The sequence below is a fragment of the Cryptomeria japonica genome, chromosome 4 (genome assembly GCF_030272615.1).
Source record: "Cryptomeria japonica chromosome 4, Sugi_1.0, whole genome shotgun sequence".
Lineage (NCBI taxonomy): Eukaryota > Viridiplantae > Streptophyta > Pinopsida > Cupressales > Cupressaceae > Cryptomeria > Cryptomeria japonica.
This window is the reverse complement of record NC_081408.1, coordinates 527,920,479-527,940,918: the sequence shown is the minus strand read 5'-3', so window position 1 is coordinate 527,940,918 and position 20,440 is coordinate 527,920,479. Positions and strand designations below refer to the sequence as shown.

General features: G+C 36.3%; 1 protein-coding gene across 5 annotated transcripts in view; it reads left to right on the top strand.

Moving 5' to 3' along the window:
* LOC131069034 (DNA excision repair protein ERCC-1) overlaps positions 1 to 20,440 on the top strand; it is a 48,177-nt gene that overhangs the window by 26,113 nt on the left and 1,624 nt on the right. Inside the window, exons 3-8 of one of the 5 annotated variants that reach the window (XM_059219938.1) lie at positions 1,198 to 1,297; positions 1,558 to 1,659; positions 4,664 to 4,763; positions 4,980 to 5,051; positions 7,596 to 7,664; positions 17,041 to 17,678. In XM_059219938.1, coding sequence (XP_059075921.1) covers positions 1,198 to 1,297; positions 1,558 to 1,659; positions 4,664 to 4,763; positions 4,980 to 5,051; positions 7,596 to 7,664; positions 17,041 to 17,451 — 854 coding nt within the window. In that variant the 3' untranslated portion in view covers positions 17,452 to 17,678. Of the gene's footprint in view, positions 1 to 1,197; positions 1,298 to 1,557; positions 1,660 to 4,663; positions 4,764 to 4,979; positions 5,052 to 7,595; positions 7,665 to 7,814; positions 8,253 to 17,040; positions 17,682 to 20,440 lie in introns of those variants that run through there. The other 4 variants (XM_059219937.1, XM_058004344.2, XM_058004341.2 and 1 more) reach the window with 4 other exon arrangements.

Below are 20,440 nucleotides of genomic sequence, written 5' to 3'. Positions count from 1 at the left end.
ATATTTGGCTCTCAATTTTTGCTGAGTTTTCCCTGGTATAAACCTGGATAATTGAATTCCATCTATACTTTTAAAATACCATGTCAGTGCCATGTAAATGGTATGCTACTATAATATATTCTCCTTATTGCTTAGGATGATATGACCTTTTCCTTTGTTATACAAACTCTGATTAGTGATTCAGAATCCATGGCTTATTGATCAAGCATCTAGGGAAATTACCTTGAATAATTAAATAAAACAAAAATTTGGGCTGTTGTACTGGAACCAGTGATCTGGTATATGGAATATCCTGTATTTTGCATATGTACCGTATTTCTAAAATATGTGTTCCAAGACAATCTGATGACTTAGCCCTGTGAAGCATAGTAAATGTGTCAACTTAGAATGTACAAAATTAGCTTTTCTCATACAAGTGGTATTTTGTAGTCCAGTTGCCACCAAAAGATACAAAAACTAGTCAGCCCATGCTTGGTCAGAGCTCTGTCAGCATTGCTAACTCAACTTGCAGTTTGCTCTGCTCCAATCTATTCTTTGACAAGGCAATATATGGCCACTAAGAAGTGAATTGATCGTACATTGTATCATAGGATGGCTGTTCATTTAGTGTTTTTATTCTCTAGCTCATTTCCTTCTGCTTGAAGTTTACCATATATTCCTTCTAACTTTATTGAGATGTTCAACTTGCTTGAGGTGCTTCAAAGATGTATTTTGTTGTCCTTGTGATTGAAGTGCTCTGGAACTAATTGATTACAATTTCTATCTTCACAAATATCTCAAAGATGTTTTGCAGACAGTGGTATTTGATATTGTCAACTAATGTTGTCAAATGGAATAGCAACTTGATAGTGCCTATGGGGATTTCAATCAATAACAAATTGTATATTACATATGAAACATATTTATGTAGTGAGCTTTATAAAAAATTTGTTCCTGTTTGAGTCTGTGCAGATGGCACTTGATTTAAACTCTTAACTAATTGGGCAAATTATTGATTATGATTTTGCTCACTTGTACATGGCATGCTGTCTGAAGTAAAATATTTGGTTTAACTTTAATATATAGTGAATGATAATATGGAGAATCTAAGAGGTTTAATTTCTCATGAGGTTGACTTAGGATGCTTATGAGAGTTTTGTTATTGCTTTTGGTTGGGGTGTGCAGTAAATAAAATATTTTGTTTATTTCTCCATGCAGTTTGCGCTACCATTTACTTCATCCAGATTATATTTACTATCGGATACGCGAAATACAAAAGAGCTTTAAGCTACGGGTTGTTCTATGCTATGTTGATGTGGTAAGATTGAGTGCCCTGAACATGAAAGTATTAGTATGTCACAATTTATAATATGGTCAGTTGCAAGCTTCTATTGGAATGTTGTTTCCTAATAATTGGGATTATTCTTAAATAAATTAGATTCTTGGGAGACAAATTGGTGCACTTGAAAGTGTGATATTGAATTATACTCGTGAAAAGAATATATCTCTAATTCAAGATGTGATTTTAGGGAAACGGGAATATCAATTCATAGGGCAATATTATTTTCATGTAATCAGTGTTACTGTATTTTGTTCTAACCAGGAAGATGTAATTAAACCACTTCATGAGGTTACAAGAACAGCACTTCTTCACGATTGTACTCTTCTATGTGGTTGGAGGTATGCATTTGGATAAGGAAAACACACAGATTTATTTTAAACGTATGGCAGGCACATCTTGCTTAGATAGTATGTGCACGGCTGCTTGGTGTTATTTATATATTGTAGTGTAAGTAAACATAAGAATGACATTGGTAGTTTCCATGTTGTTTGGCAATTATTGTAATGCTACTTTTCTCCAAAGTATAAAATTAGATAGATGTAACATACAGAGTTAATTCAGTATAAAAACGGATTCATTAGTGGTAGTATCTAAGTTTAAAGATTATAGAGTACATCTATAATTTAGAACAAATGCACAAAAATGTTTGTTTGTCAATATTAACTAGCTTAAGACTTAGCACATTATGATCACTATGATTAATATATAAATTGACATCCAACAATATGATTATTATTAAAAGGGAACAAATAACTTCGTTTGATAATTCAATTAAATCAACTGCATTGCACTTATTTATAATTCTAAATATCTTTGAATGATATAATAAGTTTGGTACTTATCTGAATCAGAGCACCTGGAAATATCACTTTCACCCTTGGAAGATTTCAGTGGTTTTGGCCCTCATAACAATGGCTTATTCCAGGAGGAACAGTTCTTATTCAGAATACAACATGCTCCAAAGTAATTACTCAACATGCACAACAAGACATGCTCCAAAGTAATCACTCAACATGCATAACACAGCATGCTCCAGAGTAATCACTTGACATGCACAGAGCCCTGCTAGGAAAATCCCGAGGGTACACTGTATGCTGAGTTGGACACACTCCCCTTCTCCAATTCCCATAGCTCACCAAAACCACATTTTCCCTTAAGTGATCTCCATGTCCTTTACAAGCTCACATAACTTTTTTATATAAGGGGTGGATTCTGAGACGCTATTAGTGTAATGGTTTGGAATCCACCATAACTTTGGGGAAAAAGTCTTATAACAATTATTATTGAATTTTAAAGTTATTATTGCAAATAATTCTGAGACGCTATTAGTGTGTGCAATGAAAAAAATATCTAGTGAAATGTAGTGGGGATGTCTTATAACAATTATTATTGACATTCAAAGTTATTATTGCAAATAATTCTGAGATGCTATTAGTGTGTGCAATGAAAAAATATCTTAAAAGTGAAATGTAGTGGGGATGTTAGTTTCACCTTTTTCAAACGAAAATATGCCTTCCCCCTTTCAAAAACACCTTTCAATTGTTTAATTTCTAATCTCATTTTAGGAATCTGAATATTCTTAAATATCTTGGACCTCGATGAAAGGGATTTCTTTTGGCATAAGGTTCATCTGGGCTTGATCAGATGTTGGCAGCTGTGCAATAAGATCTATCACTTCTGATACTGTTGGATTCAAGGATCACTAAGAGGGACGGGGGGGGGGGGAGAGGGGGGTGAATCAGTGATCTATCGGCAAACAAATTTTCTGACTTAGTCTGAAACCATCGGAAGCATATGCAAGAAAGTAAAATGCAGAAACACAAGATGATCAACCACAAAATCATAACACCAGGATTTTTACGTGGAAACCCTTATGGGAAAAACCATGGTGGGATTTGAACCGACAATATTATTCAACTATGGCCAGCAGCAAAACAATATTACATGAGGGGAATGCACTTGCATTCAGCCACACTGCCTAGAGTTCACTACTCAAGTTACAAAACAGGGCTACAACCTTGGGAAGGCTCACTGCCTTACAAGAGATTACAAACTGATTACAATAAGTGAAGAATTGGAGAATAGCATCTGACTATGCCAAATATCAGTTCCGGTTAGGCACAAAATGATCTGTTGCACTGTTCTGCTCTACAATTGCTCACCGGATCAACCAAGATCAAAATGCGCATGTGAAACTACACTCAATCGCTCCAAAACGGTCTACCATATCACACTATTCACATATCGCATCATCCAAATCGGTCGGCTTCCAAGAATTGCATAACACGCAAGATTAATCTCCCATAGGTCGCCTTCCAAAAATTGCATAACACGCAACATGAAATGTGTAGCTGCAAGTCGGCTTCAATCTTATCAAAAACTTTGTACCGGACCCAAAACACATTATCACACGCTTCCTATAGGTCTCACATAACTCCCAAACACAATTCCAACCACCGGAATTAACTTAAACAATCCGGACACACACTACATCATCAAACATGAAGAATACTCTGCATTGCTGCTCTTCCAGACACTGGATCTACAAACAAGTGACAAAATCAATACCGGAGGGTAGATTTGCATGATAATAGGCTTCTAATGCTTAACCAATTAACCCTGATCACAAAAACCAAAATCTGCTTCACCGAAACTGAAAAGTGCTCTTCAAACCCGTACAATGGGCTTCACTGGGCAAACTGTTTACAGAAGACATTCCAGATTACTGGTTAACCAGAACTTCATACCGGATCAAATTAACAGGCTTAGTTGCCATCAATGACAACTCCTAAGCATCTGCAATCATCAAAGACTACCAATCTTCACTGGAGCATCACCGGAACATCAAATGCCAATAGATACATGGTGATTTTCTAATTCATAGGTTCCTTTTTGGAACAAATCTGTATGCCTATTTGCATCGTGGATCTCACTTTAAAGGCTTTCTACTGGCAGCCTTACCATTTTGTTTGAAAATGTTTCGTCTGGCTCTGGTCAAACTTCTCGTAGATTCTGCATCAATGTAATGATTTTTTCCTTGCCAGTCAGCTGCTATTCCCATTTTTGATAATTGTTTGCTTGGTGTTGGTGAGACTTGCTCTTAACTATGCAATACTGTAATGAATATTTGTCTGATTTTATTTTAATATTAATCACTCTGAACTTGAAGTCATCTGTTATTCCTACAAGCATTGCAATGATGTTGCAAGCATTTCATAATGTGTGCCTTATTTTGTCACATGTTCTGAGGATCTATTGCCCCTTATCCCTGTTGTAAATAATCTGTGCATTTTTTAGTGAGAATTGTATGTCATCAATGAAAATTGTTGGTTGAGATTGCAGTGTGGAAGAGTGTGCTCGTTACTTGGAGACAATCAAAACATATGAGAACAAGCCAGCTGACAATATTCTGGAGCGTACTGACAATGACTATCTATCACGAGTATTCTCCGTACCTCTCTTGAGTAAAATTTGTGCACTGTTCATCCAGATTCAAAACTTATAAATATTCATTTCTTTTTTGCTAGGAATAAAAAGGACACAAATGTCTGAAAGATGAAGTAGATCTAGAAGAACCTCTTCAAATGAATTTAAGTCATTTATATTAAATTGTTTCCTGTTTTGTCTAATTTGTATTGTATTTGGTTTTTACATGCAGCTTAGTAGTGCTCTGACAACTGTTCGACGTGTCAATAAAAATGATGTAGTTTCACTTGGTTCTGCATTTGGAGTAAGCTTTTCCTCGTTCCTAGATTTTGAAGTGTACTTTTAACCTTTGAAATTAATTTATGCTTGCAGATAATTTTTTTTGTTTCTTATCATTTTTTAATCGGTAAATAGCAGGTTTGGGCCTGCATCCATTATACTGATATATAAAAAGATTTTACATATAATATATTTTTTCCTACAATATGCCAAAAAAGACTTCATACATGCACTTCAGATTTTCATTTTTCTTTTCCCTCATAGCAAAAAACTACATTATAATTCACTTGAAAATCTACGGAACAAAGAAATTTTTTATTGGACTGGTTTTGCTTCCTCCTTGTCTCTTGTCTACGGTGTCACCATCATCTCTGTGCTCCGCAACCTCCTTCACTTCAACCGCCTTTGGCTCCTGCAACATGTCCTTCACAAACTCCCATCCAGCTGGTACTTGCTCCATCCTCTAGTCCTCATTGAAATTTGTACCTCATAGTATAAAATATAAATAGTTGCAAAGGAGGATTGAACCTTTAAAACACTTGTTTCTAGCATCTTCCTTAGGCTTGAAATCTTGCTCCCAACTTTGCCATTGCTATAAACACCTCCATTCGACCCTGCCACTTCTCCCAAACACATTCTGTCATAGCCCATCTTTCTCCTCCCTCGAATCCAATTCCAGGATTCAAGCAAAGAACATTGTCGCTATCTCCACGTTCGTCCTATATTTATACTCCAAGTTCAAGTATTTGTCTCCAAGCTTCATTTTGATTGTTTGCAGTGTCATGGGGTCATGCCGTTTGAAGATGTTTCACAGCCTTTGATCCGTTATCCTTCTTGTGAAGGCAATTTGTCTATCTCTTGCAAGCAGGCTAAAATTTACCTCCATTGTTTCTTCTTGCTCCCACTCTGTTGTCCCTCGCAAGCTAAATGAAGAAATTCAGCCCCCAGCTTCTTCCTCAATGATTTTAATGCTGCCATCGTCCTATAATCCAACATGACTTGCCTCTTCCCTATCTCCTTGCTTGTCTTTCACTGTAGTCTGCTATCCTTCAGATTAAATGAATTAATATTGTGGCATTGTAACTTATTGGAAGTGGCATTGCAACTCATTGTGGTTAAGGTGAAATTGAACAAAATGTTGACTTTGAAGAGAAATATGAAGATAAATTAACTATCGATTGTAATTATCATTGTGTATTGACATTTGACAAACCACTGAATTATGAATTTATGAGTGTTTTCATTTTGGCAAATAATGAGGTATTTAAATATTTTTTATTAGCAATTAATAAATTAATGTATTACTGTTTTATATTACATAATTTTAAATTTTTTAATACACACACACACACATACGTGTACATGTACACATACACATACACAGATACACACACACACACACAGACATACATACTTTCACAGACGCACACAAACATACATGGATGGACATACACACACACATCCTATACCCATACCCAAGGAATTACTTTTTGCTGTACAGCCGTACTGAAACTGGTAATTTAGCTCGTTGGTAATTTAAAGACATCAATATAATTTCACACTTGAAACAATTTAAAAAATATTCTATTAGTGTACATTAAGAGTACCTCAATTTGCAACTCTAGTTTTTTATTTTTATACGTGGCACACATACACAGAGAGTATATGTACCCAAGGAAAAAAATGCTGTATTGTCATACCAGAAATGGTAACTTCGCTCCTTGGTAATTTAGAGACACTAATATAATTTCTCACTTAAAACAATTTCACAAATATTCTATTGCTGTAGATGAAAAGTACCTCAATGTTTGCGAGTTTAGTTTTTTGTACATATAGTACCCATACCTAAGGAAAAAAATTGCTGTGCTGCCATACTGGAACTGGTAACTTAGCTCCTTGGTGATTCAGATACATTATAATTTCGCACTTAAAACAATTTCAATAATCTTCTGCTAGCATAGATTAAAAGTACCTCAATGTTTGCGACTTTAGTTTTTTGTCTTTATACTTGGTAATGGTGATCTCCATTTCGACGACAGTGTTGGGAAGAATCCTAGGAAAAGTTTGGCATATATTGTCTGCCAGTTTCATACATGGCATGTGGTCAAATTCAATTTATGTTCAAACTTTATAATATACTTTCAGTGTTTTGAGTTTTTAGACATGCATAGTTTTCTTTTGAATGAATATTATCCACAATATCCAACCAAAACCTCCTGGCTTATATTACAAGTACCTCCATGTTTTAGAATTTTTTTTTTTATATCTTTTGCTCTCATATCTGTCTCATATCTGGTAACTGTGTTCTTTATTCCAACATGTGTGATATGGATGAAGAGTCACAGGTAATAATTTACATGGTACATGATTTGTTTTATTATTTTTATAATCTTGATTTTAGTGTTCTTGTAATGTACATTTTTTATTTTTCTTGAATAACTACAATCAATATTTATTTTCTTAAACTAGAAGTATTTTAATGTCACAGAAACTCTATTATATTTTATGAATGTGATATGTTATTCCTTACTCCTAACTTTCATTAAAAAACTCTATTTGACATGTGCAGACATTGTCAGGAATCATTGGGGCTTCTATGGAAGACTTGGCTCGTTGTCCTGGAATTGGGGAACACAAGGTATTATTCTGATCTTTTAATGATCAATACTTTATGTTAGAATTCACATTTCACTTATTCTTATATTATTTGGTGTTGGCAGTCTGTGTGTTCTACTTCCATGTAACGTGTCTAATTTCCTCTTTTATTGCTGTTTTATTTTGTGTAAAGGGACTCCAGGCCCATAAAAAAATGCTGGCAATTATCATACAACTCAGGCCATTCAGTATTTACACCTTGACATGTAATTGATGTATAGAATTGTTAGGAAAACTTGGAGAGGGGAACAGACAGAAAAGTATAAAGTTCACAGAGCTTTCTCTCATTCAGCATTTTCATCTGGAATTCTTTCTCATTTTTTTTACGTGTTTTCTCTGTTTTCTCAATCACCACACAACTGAATAGAAAGGAATCCATTGTACTTATTCAAATACTTCTGGAACTATCTTCAAAAAGAGGAAAAAAGACAAATATCAGTAGCTCTCTCTCATTTGTCTTTGCACTCTCTCAAGATTTACAGTCCTACTTAGTTGCATCAGAAAAGACATTCCATTACGTGTGCTGATGGTGGTGAACATAAAGCATGACATTAACATTAAAGGTTTTGAAGTTCTCATTAAAAGAAAAATTCATGGTGGTGATCTGTCACCATGTCTTCATTGATTTTCAAGTATCATAAAATGAGTTTTGAGACTAATCTAAGGTGTTAATTATGACGATAGGTGAACATAAAGCATGACATTAACATAAAAGGTTTTGAAGTTCTCATTAAAAGAAAAATTCATGGTGGTGATCTGTCACTATGTCTTCATTGATTTTCAAGTATCATAAAATGAGTTTTGAGACTAATCTAAGGTGTGCTACTATCCAGAAGGACAAGAAATCAGCACTCCATATTAGTTTATACAGAAGGATTTTTAGTATCTAATCTCTTAGCTGAAAGCTTATTGTCTTCACCCATATTGTTCAAACCTTTGTGTTAGGATGTCTTCTCCCTATTGGTGTGCAGGTTAATTACGATGATAGGTGTAACTCCATGATAGCAAGGGGGCTTTAATGGAGTGAGTGGATAATAAATATTAACATAAATTTGGCAGCCATTTACATAAACTTACCTGATAAAAATAGATTAGATATCAATCTTGAGGCACTTATCTAACTTATGTCCCAAATGCAATATAGGTGCCTCCAGACTGATATATCTTCTTATCTTTTAGATAGATGTATTTAAGATATCTATCTAGTAGGAAGGCCAGCCACCCCCCAGGTATTGCATATGGGAGAGTTGGGGTCAATCACATCAGCTGGTATGGTTATACTGAGTCTACTGGTGATCTCTTCCAGATACCATAGCTGAATTGTATACTGGTGATTTCAGGCATTATCATCTTTAATTCTCCTAAATGTTTGTCTAGGCTCTTGCATGATTTTTTATAATTACTGTTTTAATTGCAGTGTTATCTTGCTATCTAGCTCAAGACCAACATTGATGCAGTTCTCCTGCCACTTATGTCATTTGAGTGCTAAATTTATGCATAAATTTGACTCACAAAATCCTCTTCCTCTTCCCATTTTTGCATAGTGGTTTTCTTTGTAATCTTAGTTTCTTCTCATCCCTGGCTTTTGCTACTTCCATAGCAGTCTTTCTCTGATAATATTTTCCTTAGATGGCTGACATATTGCAGGGTGCAGCCTCATATTTCTTGCTCCTCACATCATTTCTATCATTTCTCATGAGCTTGACTTGGAAGTGGAAGCTATACACAATTGTATATGAATCTGGTTCCAACATAGAAATGTGATCAGAGCAGTTGGTCAAACCCAAAAGACCCTGAAAGGCTATCGAAAATAAGATTCCATTCTCTGAAAGCAGGGTATAACTATTCTAAATTTATTTAAGATAAAATGAGCAGAAAGTATTCACTATTTCAGTATTTCTTGCATCACATTGTTAAGCACAATTTTTCACATTCATGGCAAGTCACAGATGGGGAAAGGAGAATTTAGATTATACAGATTTTTGTATATCAGACCTCGAGCAAAAACTATAATTCAAATCCAACCCACCCTCATTCCATTATGTCTCCATATAACACTCATTTGCCCCTTAGAGAGGAGAAAGAAGCATGCCTCCATATTGAAGCCAAAATTAGAGAGCCTCTTAGGTTGCCATTGCCAAAGTTTACCACCTGGGGAAAGCATTCATTGAAACCAATGCTGATCAAATTTTTAATAATTTCCTCACATTGGGAAATGATTTTAAGGTCAAATTTAAGTGTGATTTCCTTGTGAAAGAAGCTCAGATTAGTTGTTAATGAAGTAGAGATTAGAGTATTTCCAAGTGTTAAGATGCAGTGGGGTCACTTGATGGCATCTCCTATCCCTCCCCTTCCTACCTATACTTTCTCCTGAAATCAAAATGCCATTTATTAATATGATCTATGTTTTTTCTATTTCATGAAATTCTGATGTCTATTGTTAATTCATCATGACAATCCTTGATTACCAGGTTGATGGCAGAAAATACATGCTATTTTGCAAATATTTCAGCTTCCCGATCTATAAGATATCCTCGTCATTCTTCCATGTGTTGATAATTTCAGATAGCAGAAGTTTCTCTTTAACCCTTACTCTAGATTCTGAATACGATTTATGCCTGAAGACTGCTGTGTTTTCTAGTCTACGGATTGACAGAATCACTACCAAGGCAATCTTCCAAAGAAGCATCATTGGTTGATCTTCCTTTCATCTCTGAGCCAATGATACATTTCTTGTCAGTAATTTGCCTTGTCCAACAAAGTGCCATTTTCTCCAAGAAGTTGGATCATATCAACCAACCATATACAAAACGGATGCTACAAGGCCAATGGAAACCCTTTCACATCTGACAATCAGAAGTTGAGAAATTCCTGCATTTTGAGAGTCCAGTGCTACTCTAAATCATGGTTGAAAAACTCAGACTTGACAATGATTTGGTGGACATATTAAAAAAAACTCATAAATACGTAAAAATCTATTTCCAAAACATGCATATCATTGAATTTATGGAACATATAACTGATTTTCTTCATGTATTGAATATGAGGTGTTGTAACATTGAAATCTTTCTATCACAAATCTATAAGGACAACACCTTTAACTTTGTAAGGACTTTAGTAAATTTAAAAAGTTAAACTAAATAAGGAACTAAAATTAAACATATATGTTTTTTTATGTGGCTGTAGGGTGGCTTTCCTTCAAATGCATAGAGTTGAAGAAAACAACCTCCTCTCCACCCGTTTATAAAAGTGTAACTCATTATGTATGATGTCTGTAAGGTTCTCATTGGGGATCATCCTCACCATACATATGTTGAGGCCATTCATAGCCTCCTCATTTGCTTTGAAAGCAGACAAGAAAAACTTAGGATTCAAATAGCAGGCAGCAACATGAATATGTTGGAGTTCTTAGTTTTGCCTCCAATCAATGATGTGCCAAAGGGGGTTCATATTTATGTTAGTTCAATTCATACGAATGCTAAATCTTCTTTTTCACTCTATCCATGGCCTCAAATAAATATTCTGTGGATTTTTTCTATCCACCAATTGTAGAACTCTAACCAACATTTCTGACACTTAAAACAAGAGAGCATATAAAAATGGAATCATAAAGTTAAACTAAATATCAGCAAATGAAATATCAGAAATCTACAATATTAGCGAATTGTAATATTATATATATTTTTTAAAAAGAAGAAAATTATAATCTAGAACTTGGTGATCTCTTCTTCTCCTCTGACAAATGTATCATAAAAAATGGTCTTCATGACTCTTTCCACTTTGGCATTCTACAGTAAGGATTCTCCAACCACCTTTTGCTGACAAACATTTGTTTAAGGTTGGGAAATGTGGCTGTAATACTCTAGAAAGTGATGAAAATTGTCCCAAATTGCATCTCGACTGCACAAGCTGCTTGCAATCACTGTGCTCCCTTATGAGATTCACTACCAATATGTGGTTATAAATATATTTTGTGGCATTCCTTGCATCTTCCACCATGTTCTTCACCCACCTAAGTATTGCTATATCCACAAGGGAAAGGTCAATGCATTGGGTAACGTTGAAGGGCTCCAAAACAAAGTAGGGTACCTTGCTTTTAGAATTTTATCAAATAACACATGTAGTTGCATTGTTTGTCACTAGATGGATAACATTCATCACTCCAACCTCCATTAGCACCTTATCCAACAAGTTGCAAAAAGTCTCAGCATTTTTTACTTCTTTGGAGGCTTCAATTGACTTCAAAAATATTAATTGTTTTTCTGAAGCCACGAGAAAGTTGATTAAAGTACAATTCCTGCCATTCCTCCTCTTGTTAGATAAATTATTTCACCCCTCAATTGTTTTCAAATTAATTTTTGTTCATCCAGTAACAAATTTGTGTTATGGATTCGTCTTGCACTAATGACCCATTCAACTCATAATGCCTTAGTGCCTTGAACCTTTTACTTGTGACGGTCAATGCAGCCCTAATCCCTGTATATGTGTCCGGTGTCCCAATGGAAGTAGGGTCCACTATCTCCTTTTGACCCTATAGAACTAGTACCTGCCAATACCCCTGCCATCGTCTTTTTCTCTGCTTTTTTTTCATTATCCCTGCCATGACACTAGACCAAAACAGTGAACACTTCCTAACCATAATATGAAATTGTCTTACGCAAGTAAGACTTCACAATTTCAGTGATTGTAGAAAATGCACCTATCTTCAGCAGTCAGAATTATTGCAGGGCAGACATGATAAGATTTGATATATAGTAAATAATATTTATTTGAAGGAATCGATCTTCTTCCCTTCTAGTAGCATAAAACAATAATGCACGAAGAAGAGCGATTAAAACATGAAGAGAAATACAGTTGGCAGCAAAGAAACACATCCCATTCCAATGGTCACCACCTTGAAGAACGGTCATAACCCTCCAACCCCAATGAAGGAGTATAAGAAGACAACACCCATGCAATCAAGTGATCATCATTGATCAGATCAGATTGGGCATTAATAATAAATTAAGTATACAGCAGTTCAAATATATATTGTGGTTTTGGTATGAGTTCCTTATACATAGCATAGTGAATATTATTTTCTACTCATTGCTGATTAATAATATGTTAGTCTTTTATGATTGTTTAATATTATGTATGTATAGACTACATGCCATAATATAGGATTCTTTATATGTTCTGCTTAATTATTATAATCAGCCATGATAGGGGCAATGAGGGATTACAAGGAGGGGAAACGATGTTGGGGTCCTGTTGTGACCATTTCACACATCGCCCCATTTGAATGGGGACCCTCTCTTTTTGCTTTAGGTTTTGCTTTCCTTTTGCTTGTTTTTCTCTCTGCTTTCTAGGTTTTTGAGTGAGTGAGTGGTTCGCCTGGGCTGGCTAGATTAGGGCTAATCCTTAGAAGCTCGTTTTAGGGTTTCTTTCAAGCTAAGTCTAGCCTAGTTTTGGGAAGTTGTTGGTCGTCTGCCTGAAACCTCAAGTTTGCCATAATGAAGCATGCCTTTCAGGAGAGTCAAGTGGGTTAGATCAAGGAACAGGGTGAATAGGTCTCAGGTCAGGTCTAGATTGAAAGAAGGTTTTCTTGTCAGGGTCCTGTTTGTTTCCGGGTCTGAGTCAGTTGAGCAGAGTCAGTGAAGAAAGGGAGTTGATATGATCAAGTTTGATGGAGAATGAAGCAAACCAAGGTAAGACCTGGCCTGGAATCTCAATTTCGCTCTTGACCCTTCCAAAGGGTCCAGGGCGAAAATCCTTATAGACCTCCTTTTTCTTCTCATTTTTGACTAAGTAGGGCATGTTTGAAGGGTGAATTAGTTTGATATGTTCTTGCTTGAGGAAGGAGTTGGTGGATTTTGAAGAGCAAGATTGATGCCTAAATGAAAATTTCGCTCCTGACCCTTCCAAAGGGGCCAGAGTGAAATTCATCTTAAACCCTATTTCTTGCTTTGGATAGACTTGCAACCTTGTTCCTAGCTTGGAAAATGACCTAACTTTGCCTAATGAGGTGGTTTGAAACATGAAAACTGAGCAATCTGGCCTAGAATGGAGATTTCGCTCCTGACCCTTTCAAAGGGTCCAGAGCGAAATTCCCAAAAGCTCTTATTGTGCAGTGAAGAAGGTCAAATTTTTTGGCATGAATGGAAGGGAGATAGCTTGTTTTGCCTCTTGAAGATGTTTTGAATTGAAAAAATGAAGGATTTTGCCCAAAAGGGAGAATTTCGGTCCTGACCCTTCCAAAGGGTCCAGGGCGAAAATTCTTCAATCACCTGTTTTTCTTGCAAAATCAAGTCAAGCTTGGGTTTTTATGGCTTGGATGAGAGAGGAGTAGTGTCTTCTTTCCTTGAGAGGTGAATTCAACTTGAAATGATGGTGGAATAAGCCTAAATTAAGAAATTCGCTCCTGACCCTTCCAAAGGGTCCAGAGCGAAAATCTCTATAGGAGGTATTTCTGGCCTTGTTTGGTCAAATTGAGGTGTCCAAGACATGATGAAAGGAAGAATGAACATATTGAAACCCTTGGGCATGTTTAGAAGTTGTGAAAATGAAGGATTCTGGCCAGGAAAGGAAATTTCGCTTCTGACCCTTCCAAAGGGTCCAGAGCGAAATTCCTTATAAACCTATTTTTTAGCCTTTCTTGGACATGAAACTTTATTCCTAGCACAATGAAACATGAAATCCTACCTTGCAAAGAAGTTTCAAGTTTAGAAAATGATGATTTTTGGTCAAGATTGAGAATTTCGCTCCTGACCCTTCCAAAGGGTCCAGAGCGAATTTTCTCAAAACTTCTTTTGCTATCAACTTTTGCTAGAACAAGTGTGGGATGAGGTAAAATCGAGAAGGAATTGCCCCTTGGAGTGACTTGAAGTGCTAAGAAATCATTGAAAAGCGAAGGAATTGAGCCAAATAGTGAATTTCGCTCCTGACCCTTCCAAAGGGTCCAGAGCGAAATTCCTAAAAACACCTATTTTTCTTGCAAGGTCAAGACAACTTTTTGGTTTTTATGGCTTGAATGGGTGTGAGGAGGTGTGTTTTTGCCTTTTGAAGATGATTGAGGTTGAAAAGATGAAGGAATTGAGCCTAAAGAGAGAATTTTCGCTCCTGACCCTTCCAAAGGGTCCAGAGCGAAAATCCTAAAAACTATCCTTTCTTCCAAATTTTGGACAAAACTAAGCTTAGACATGGGTATGAGAAGGCATTTGGATTGCCTTAGAGTGGAATTGGGTGGACAAGAATGCAAGTTTTGAAGCCAAGAGAGAATTTCACTCCTGACCCTTCCAAAGGGTCCAGAGCGAAATTTCCAAATTCTCCTTTTTCCTTGCAATTTAAGACAAGATTTTGATTTTCATGACTTGGAAAGGAGTGAGGCAAGATGTTCTATGCCTTGGAGGTGATTTGAAGATGAAAGGATTGGAAAATTGCCCTGAAAACTGATTTTCGCTCCTGACCCTTCCAAAGGGTCCAGAGCGAAAATCCTAAAACCAATGTGTTCCTTTTAAGTTTGTGCTAAGACAAGACTAGACCAAGGTAGAAATTGCCCTTGAGACCACCTTTGAGTTGATGTTGGCTTCCAAAAGTGATGATTCTAGGTTAGAGGAAGATTTTCGCTCCTGACCCTTCCAAAGGGTCCAGGGCGAAAATCCTAAAATCCCCTATTTTGCCTTACAAGAACAAATCAAACTTGGATTGGGTGAATGAAGAAGACTATTTCCTAACCTTGTGAGGTGGATTGAAGTTAAAATGATGGAGGAGTAAGCCTAAGCAAGTAAAAATCGCTCCTGTCCCTTCCAAAGGGTCCAGGGCGAAAAACATCAAAGCCACCTTTTCTTCCAAAGTTTAAGTAAAACTAGGCCTCGACTACAGTGATAGAACCCATTTAGAATGCCTTGGGAAGATTTGGAATTTCAAAAAATGAGAATTTTGAGCTCAGGAGGAATTTCGCTACTGACCCTTCCAAAGGGTCCAAAGCGAAATTCCCCAAAAAGCAGTATTTCCTTCAAAATATTGATGAGTCAACTCAGTGATTGAGATGAATATACCCTGGAGATTGCCTTGAAGGAGGTTAATGATCAAGCTAAGGTAAATTGTGACCTAAAAAGAGAAAGTCACTCCTGACCCTTCCAAAGGGTCCAGGGCGAAATTCACATTATCACCTAATTTGCTCATGAGAAATGCTAAAACTTGAAATGCAAGACTTTGATTAGGTCAAAACAAATATGAGCTTGCCTTCCGGAAGATTTTGGAGTCAAGAAAACAAGGTATTCAAGTCCTAATTTGAAAAATCGCTCCTGACCCTTCCAAAGGGTCTAGGGTGAAATCATCAAAAAAGCCTATCATTCAACCTTGTTAGAGTGAGTCAAGGGTAAATTGCGAGATTGTGAAGACAAGGGCATGGGAATTTGCAAATCTAGGTTGTGAAAATTTTGACTCATGAAGTAAACAAGCCTGGATGTGAGGTTCAAACAAGCTTTGAAAGTAATTTAGACCTTCATTACTTTGGATATTTCAATGCCTAAGGAGGAAAGAAGCTTCATTAAGCCTTGATCAAACCTTAATATTCCTCAATTTTCACTAAATTTGCCAAATTCAAGACTTTTGGCGAGGCTAATGCAAGTTCGCATGAATTAAGGCATTTGCAATTGAATTAATTAATTTCAAGCCTTAAAATAAATATAAAATTCACCTTGGAAGCCTTGTATTTAATTTTAAAATTAAAAAAAATTAAGGTGAGCACTCAAGCCTTTTATTTTGTCTTTTTAGGCAAGTCGGCCTCCTTTTAAGTGGGATTTTATTGTATTTTATTGCTAATTGACCCAAGTCGGCCTCATGAGGAATTAGAGTGAGCGCCCTATATAAGGGAGGTGTATTGTGGACAAAATGCAAATCATTCATTCATTATTCACATGCGAATTTGAGGAGCAGATTAGAGGAGCGAATTTTTATTAAGTTGGAGGCTAATTTCCAGAATTTGCTAAGTGTTTGGAGGCTGGTGGAAAGCGAAGTTCTTTTGAAGGCTGATTAAGGCATAATTTATCCAAAGGAGGACCAGAAATTCAGTCCTTATCCAGCAAATTTTGATCTCCTTTTCTTCATTTTCCAAGGTTGATAGTTAAGCTTTCAAAGAAGAGGTATGAAGAATCAATTTTTTTTTTTTTTGAAGTTCTTATTCAAGACTTATTTTGATTTCATAGCAATCTTTTAAAATTCTAGTCTTGTAAAATCTGATTTCATTCATAATTAATTTGAAAGTTTATAATTCTTGGATTTTCAAATTAATGTCTAAATTATTCCCTTGAAAGGTCTTAGATCCTATGCTTTAAGATATTATACTCAAAGACTAACTTTAATCTTTTGTGTAGGCATCAAATGACGACCCCCAAAGCCGGAGGATCAACTACTTGGCAGACTCTCATCAAAAAAGATCAAGCCAGGACAAGGACGATCTCCTCCAGTCCAACATCATTAAGGACAACCTCCTCCAATCCAGTTTCATTAAGGACGACCTTCTCCATCTATCTTCCAGTCCAGCATTTGAAGGAAAGCATCACCAAATTGAGCATCAACCAAGTGTTAGACAAGGTGGCATCCCAGTCATCACTCCTCCAGTCGGGTTGGTCCACCTCAGCATGTTCAGATTCAATATACCTGACTCGTTAAAGATGGCACAAACTTCGATGTACCTACCCCGACTATCCATTGGTCGAATATTCCAAAGAAGACGTGTCCAAATAATGCAATTATTTCATTCGTCAGAATTAAGTTTGTTGTAACAAACCCTAATTAGGGTTTCATTGTAAAATCTTGGCCATTGATCTCGAATTGATCCAAGCCGTTCATTGTATTTGAGGATGCTATATATGCCCTCACTCATTTCATTTTAGGGGGTTAGAGAGTTTAGAGTGAAAAAAGTTAGAAAGTTGGAGAGAAATAAGTTATTGTTGTAGCAAAATTAAGTAGTGAAGAGAGAAATTTGAACAATTGTTGTCCATTTGGTTATGAGATCAATAAAATATTGAAGTTATGGTATTTTATTGCAATACTTGTGGCTATCTTCATGATTGTTTATCTTCTTGAATCACTTTCAATTGAAATAGCATTTAAATTTTAAGTTTGAAGGACGAATTGTTGTGCTTGATCTTAGATAAGATTCACATTCCAAACCACTAGCTTCTTACTGATTGTAAGAACGCCTTGTGTGGTCAACTGGAAACATTGAGATTGATTAAGAATTCAATCATCATTAGAAGTATTGATATGTATCTCCTTGATAGTATCTATATCCTTGATGATTTGAAAGTTATTGAATCCCCTTAGATGATCACATCAATTCCAATAGAGTTGTAATCTCTTGGCGATACTGAAATTGGTATTATCTTATCAAGTCTAGCCTTCATTGAGTCATTCTTAGGATTAATTTAAGTATCTCTTCTTTGAAACCTTATCTTTTGATATTTCTGAAAATCTGTCAGCATTAGGAAAATCCTGTTCCCTCATTTGAAAGGAAGTAGTATGGACAAGCTTTCTCTGAAAGTACGTAAGGCCCCCTGAAGAAACAGCAAACACAACCACCACTGGTGCTTATCCACAAGTAGAGATCCTACAAAGCAGAACCTTGAAGTCATCCCGATTGATCCTTTTTGCGACATCTTCAGCATTCAGAGACTTTATTCAAGAGAGGATAAGATACCTCTGGGTATTTTATTCTGTGTTTGGTCGTGTACAAAATACACATCAACAGGTCCTCTTCTAGGTAGGCCACCTCATGGTAGTAGACCGGGGAGTCCCATGAGGCCAAGGGGGTACAAGGGGTATTGCCTTTGGGCTTAGAAGGGATGGACTTCTGGGGCACCCTATTGTGAATACACCTCAGCCCTCTATCATGGTGGACCAATACACTAGGAGCCAAATCATAGGAAGTGGAAAAGGATGCCATGATGAAGGGGAACAGTTATAGGACACCTCACTAGGTACACCACCTCATATGGATGGCAAGGGCCACATGAGGCCAAGAGTGATGGTATATCCACTCTTGGGCCTAGGGTAGAGGATCTCTAGGGCACCCTATCAAGTCACCTTATTCTAGCTTCCCTATGTTTGAATTCCCCCAAATAGATTAGAGATATCTTATGATTAGATTAATGTCTCCAATATAGTAAGATCTATGCTCTTGATGTTCCTAATTAAGAAAATCTATTTTATGAACTATGTTACAAATGGTTTCTAACCTGTTTGCAGGGTCTCAATCAGGTAAATGATATCACTAACCCTATTCCATTTCTTGTTTTACTTGGAAATTCTGATTTAGGGCAGAAAATAGGGTATTACTATTTAGCCAAAGGGGACATTACATTTTACCTCATTCTCAACCTCCTAAGCCACTTGAGTACATGGTTTGACATTTCGGAAAGCAATCCATACAAGGCAATGTTTGAGGCAATTTGTGTATCCTCTCATATCCATCCCACTTTATTTGCAGATCACCATTCCATACACTGACCTACTATCATATGCTTTCAAGCAGGGTCCCTAAGCTTGCCACCAACTCTCATACTTGCAGATATCATTTTGTTTTTGAAAAAAATAGAAATAAGCTCTAGCAATATGGAAAGACAAAAAAAATCAAACAAAACCCTAGCAATCTAGCACAAAACATTTCAAATGAAAGATTTCACCAAAACAAGTTACTAAACCCTAGCACAGGAAATATGTTGGTGTTAACTGGAAATGCTACTAAATAAGAGCTGATAAGAGCCAATTTCTTGTTCCCAAACCCCTGCAAACTTAAACACCATTGCCCAACGTCACTGTGAAAAAAGAAAGGACTCTCTTAACGATGATTTTTTGGGGGCCAAATGGACTTATGGAACTGCAGGTGAGTTTTTAATTGAAAGTCTTGAGTTTTTTGCTGTGTTATTGTTAAGTAACTTGCTGCTGAGTTATACTGCAAATTTATGGTCTAAATCTTACTTCATGGATCCTTGTAGATAGGCATGCTGAGAGATTGGTTGTGTTATTAGCTTCTCTAATAAATAGTCCGGTTTATCTTGTCAAGTGAGCTGATCTTTTCTCTGGAAGAAAGAAGTGGAAAAGAGGCAGTCATTGTTGATAGTCCTCAATGATATTCCTGTCAAAATCTGGTTTTAATCCATTCCTCTCCAACATTTCTGCCTCTTGACAACCTAGTAATCTTTGACCCTTACAAACCAAGTTTGTATAGCTCAATCTTTAAAAGTAATAAACTGCTAATGCTTAGTAAGGGGATATTCAAAACCTAGGATCCATCCTAAATTAATGCTTGGGTCCCATCCTTGATATCCTATCTTAGCCATGACAGTATGAGAGAATTACATGATTTTTTGAATTCTGGGGTTTCAGAACCAGTTGGCAGATTAGAGTAAAGATCTTCTCCATCAATAGGTGGTTCCAAGTATTTTGTCTGAACAGTGCAACGCCAAAGTCCATGCTTTTCCTGGTACGGCTGCCATAAAATTTTGATCTCCAAACATATCCTATGTTTTGGACAAAATACCATTTTCTAAGCACATAAGGTGAATGTGCCGCTTGTATTACTAGGTATGATCTATATTTTTATCACATCATTTATCAATTTTATTTTATAATCGACAACTGAAGACATTATTACTACTAATACATGTGTAGCAACATTTTTCTCACAAAACAAATATTCATGGACTAGGAAGGAAAACAAGTTTGAATCTTGTACAAAATGCCCCTTTAAATTTCTTTTTCCAAGCGCAC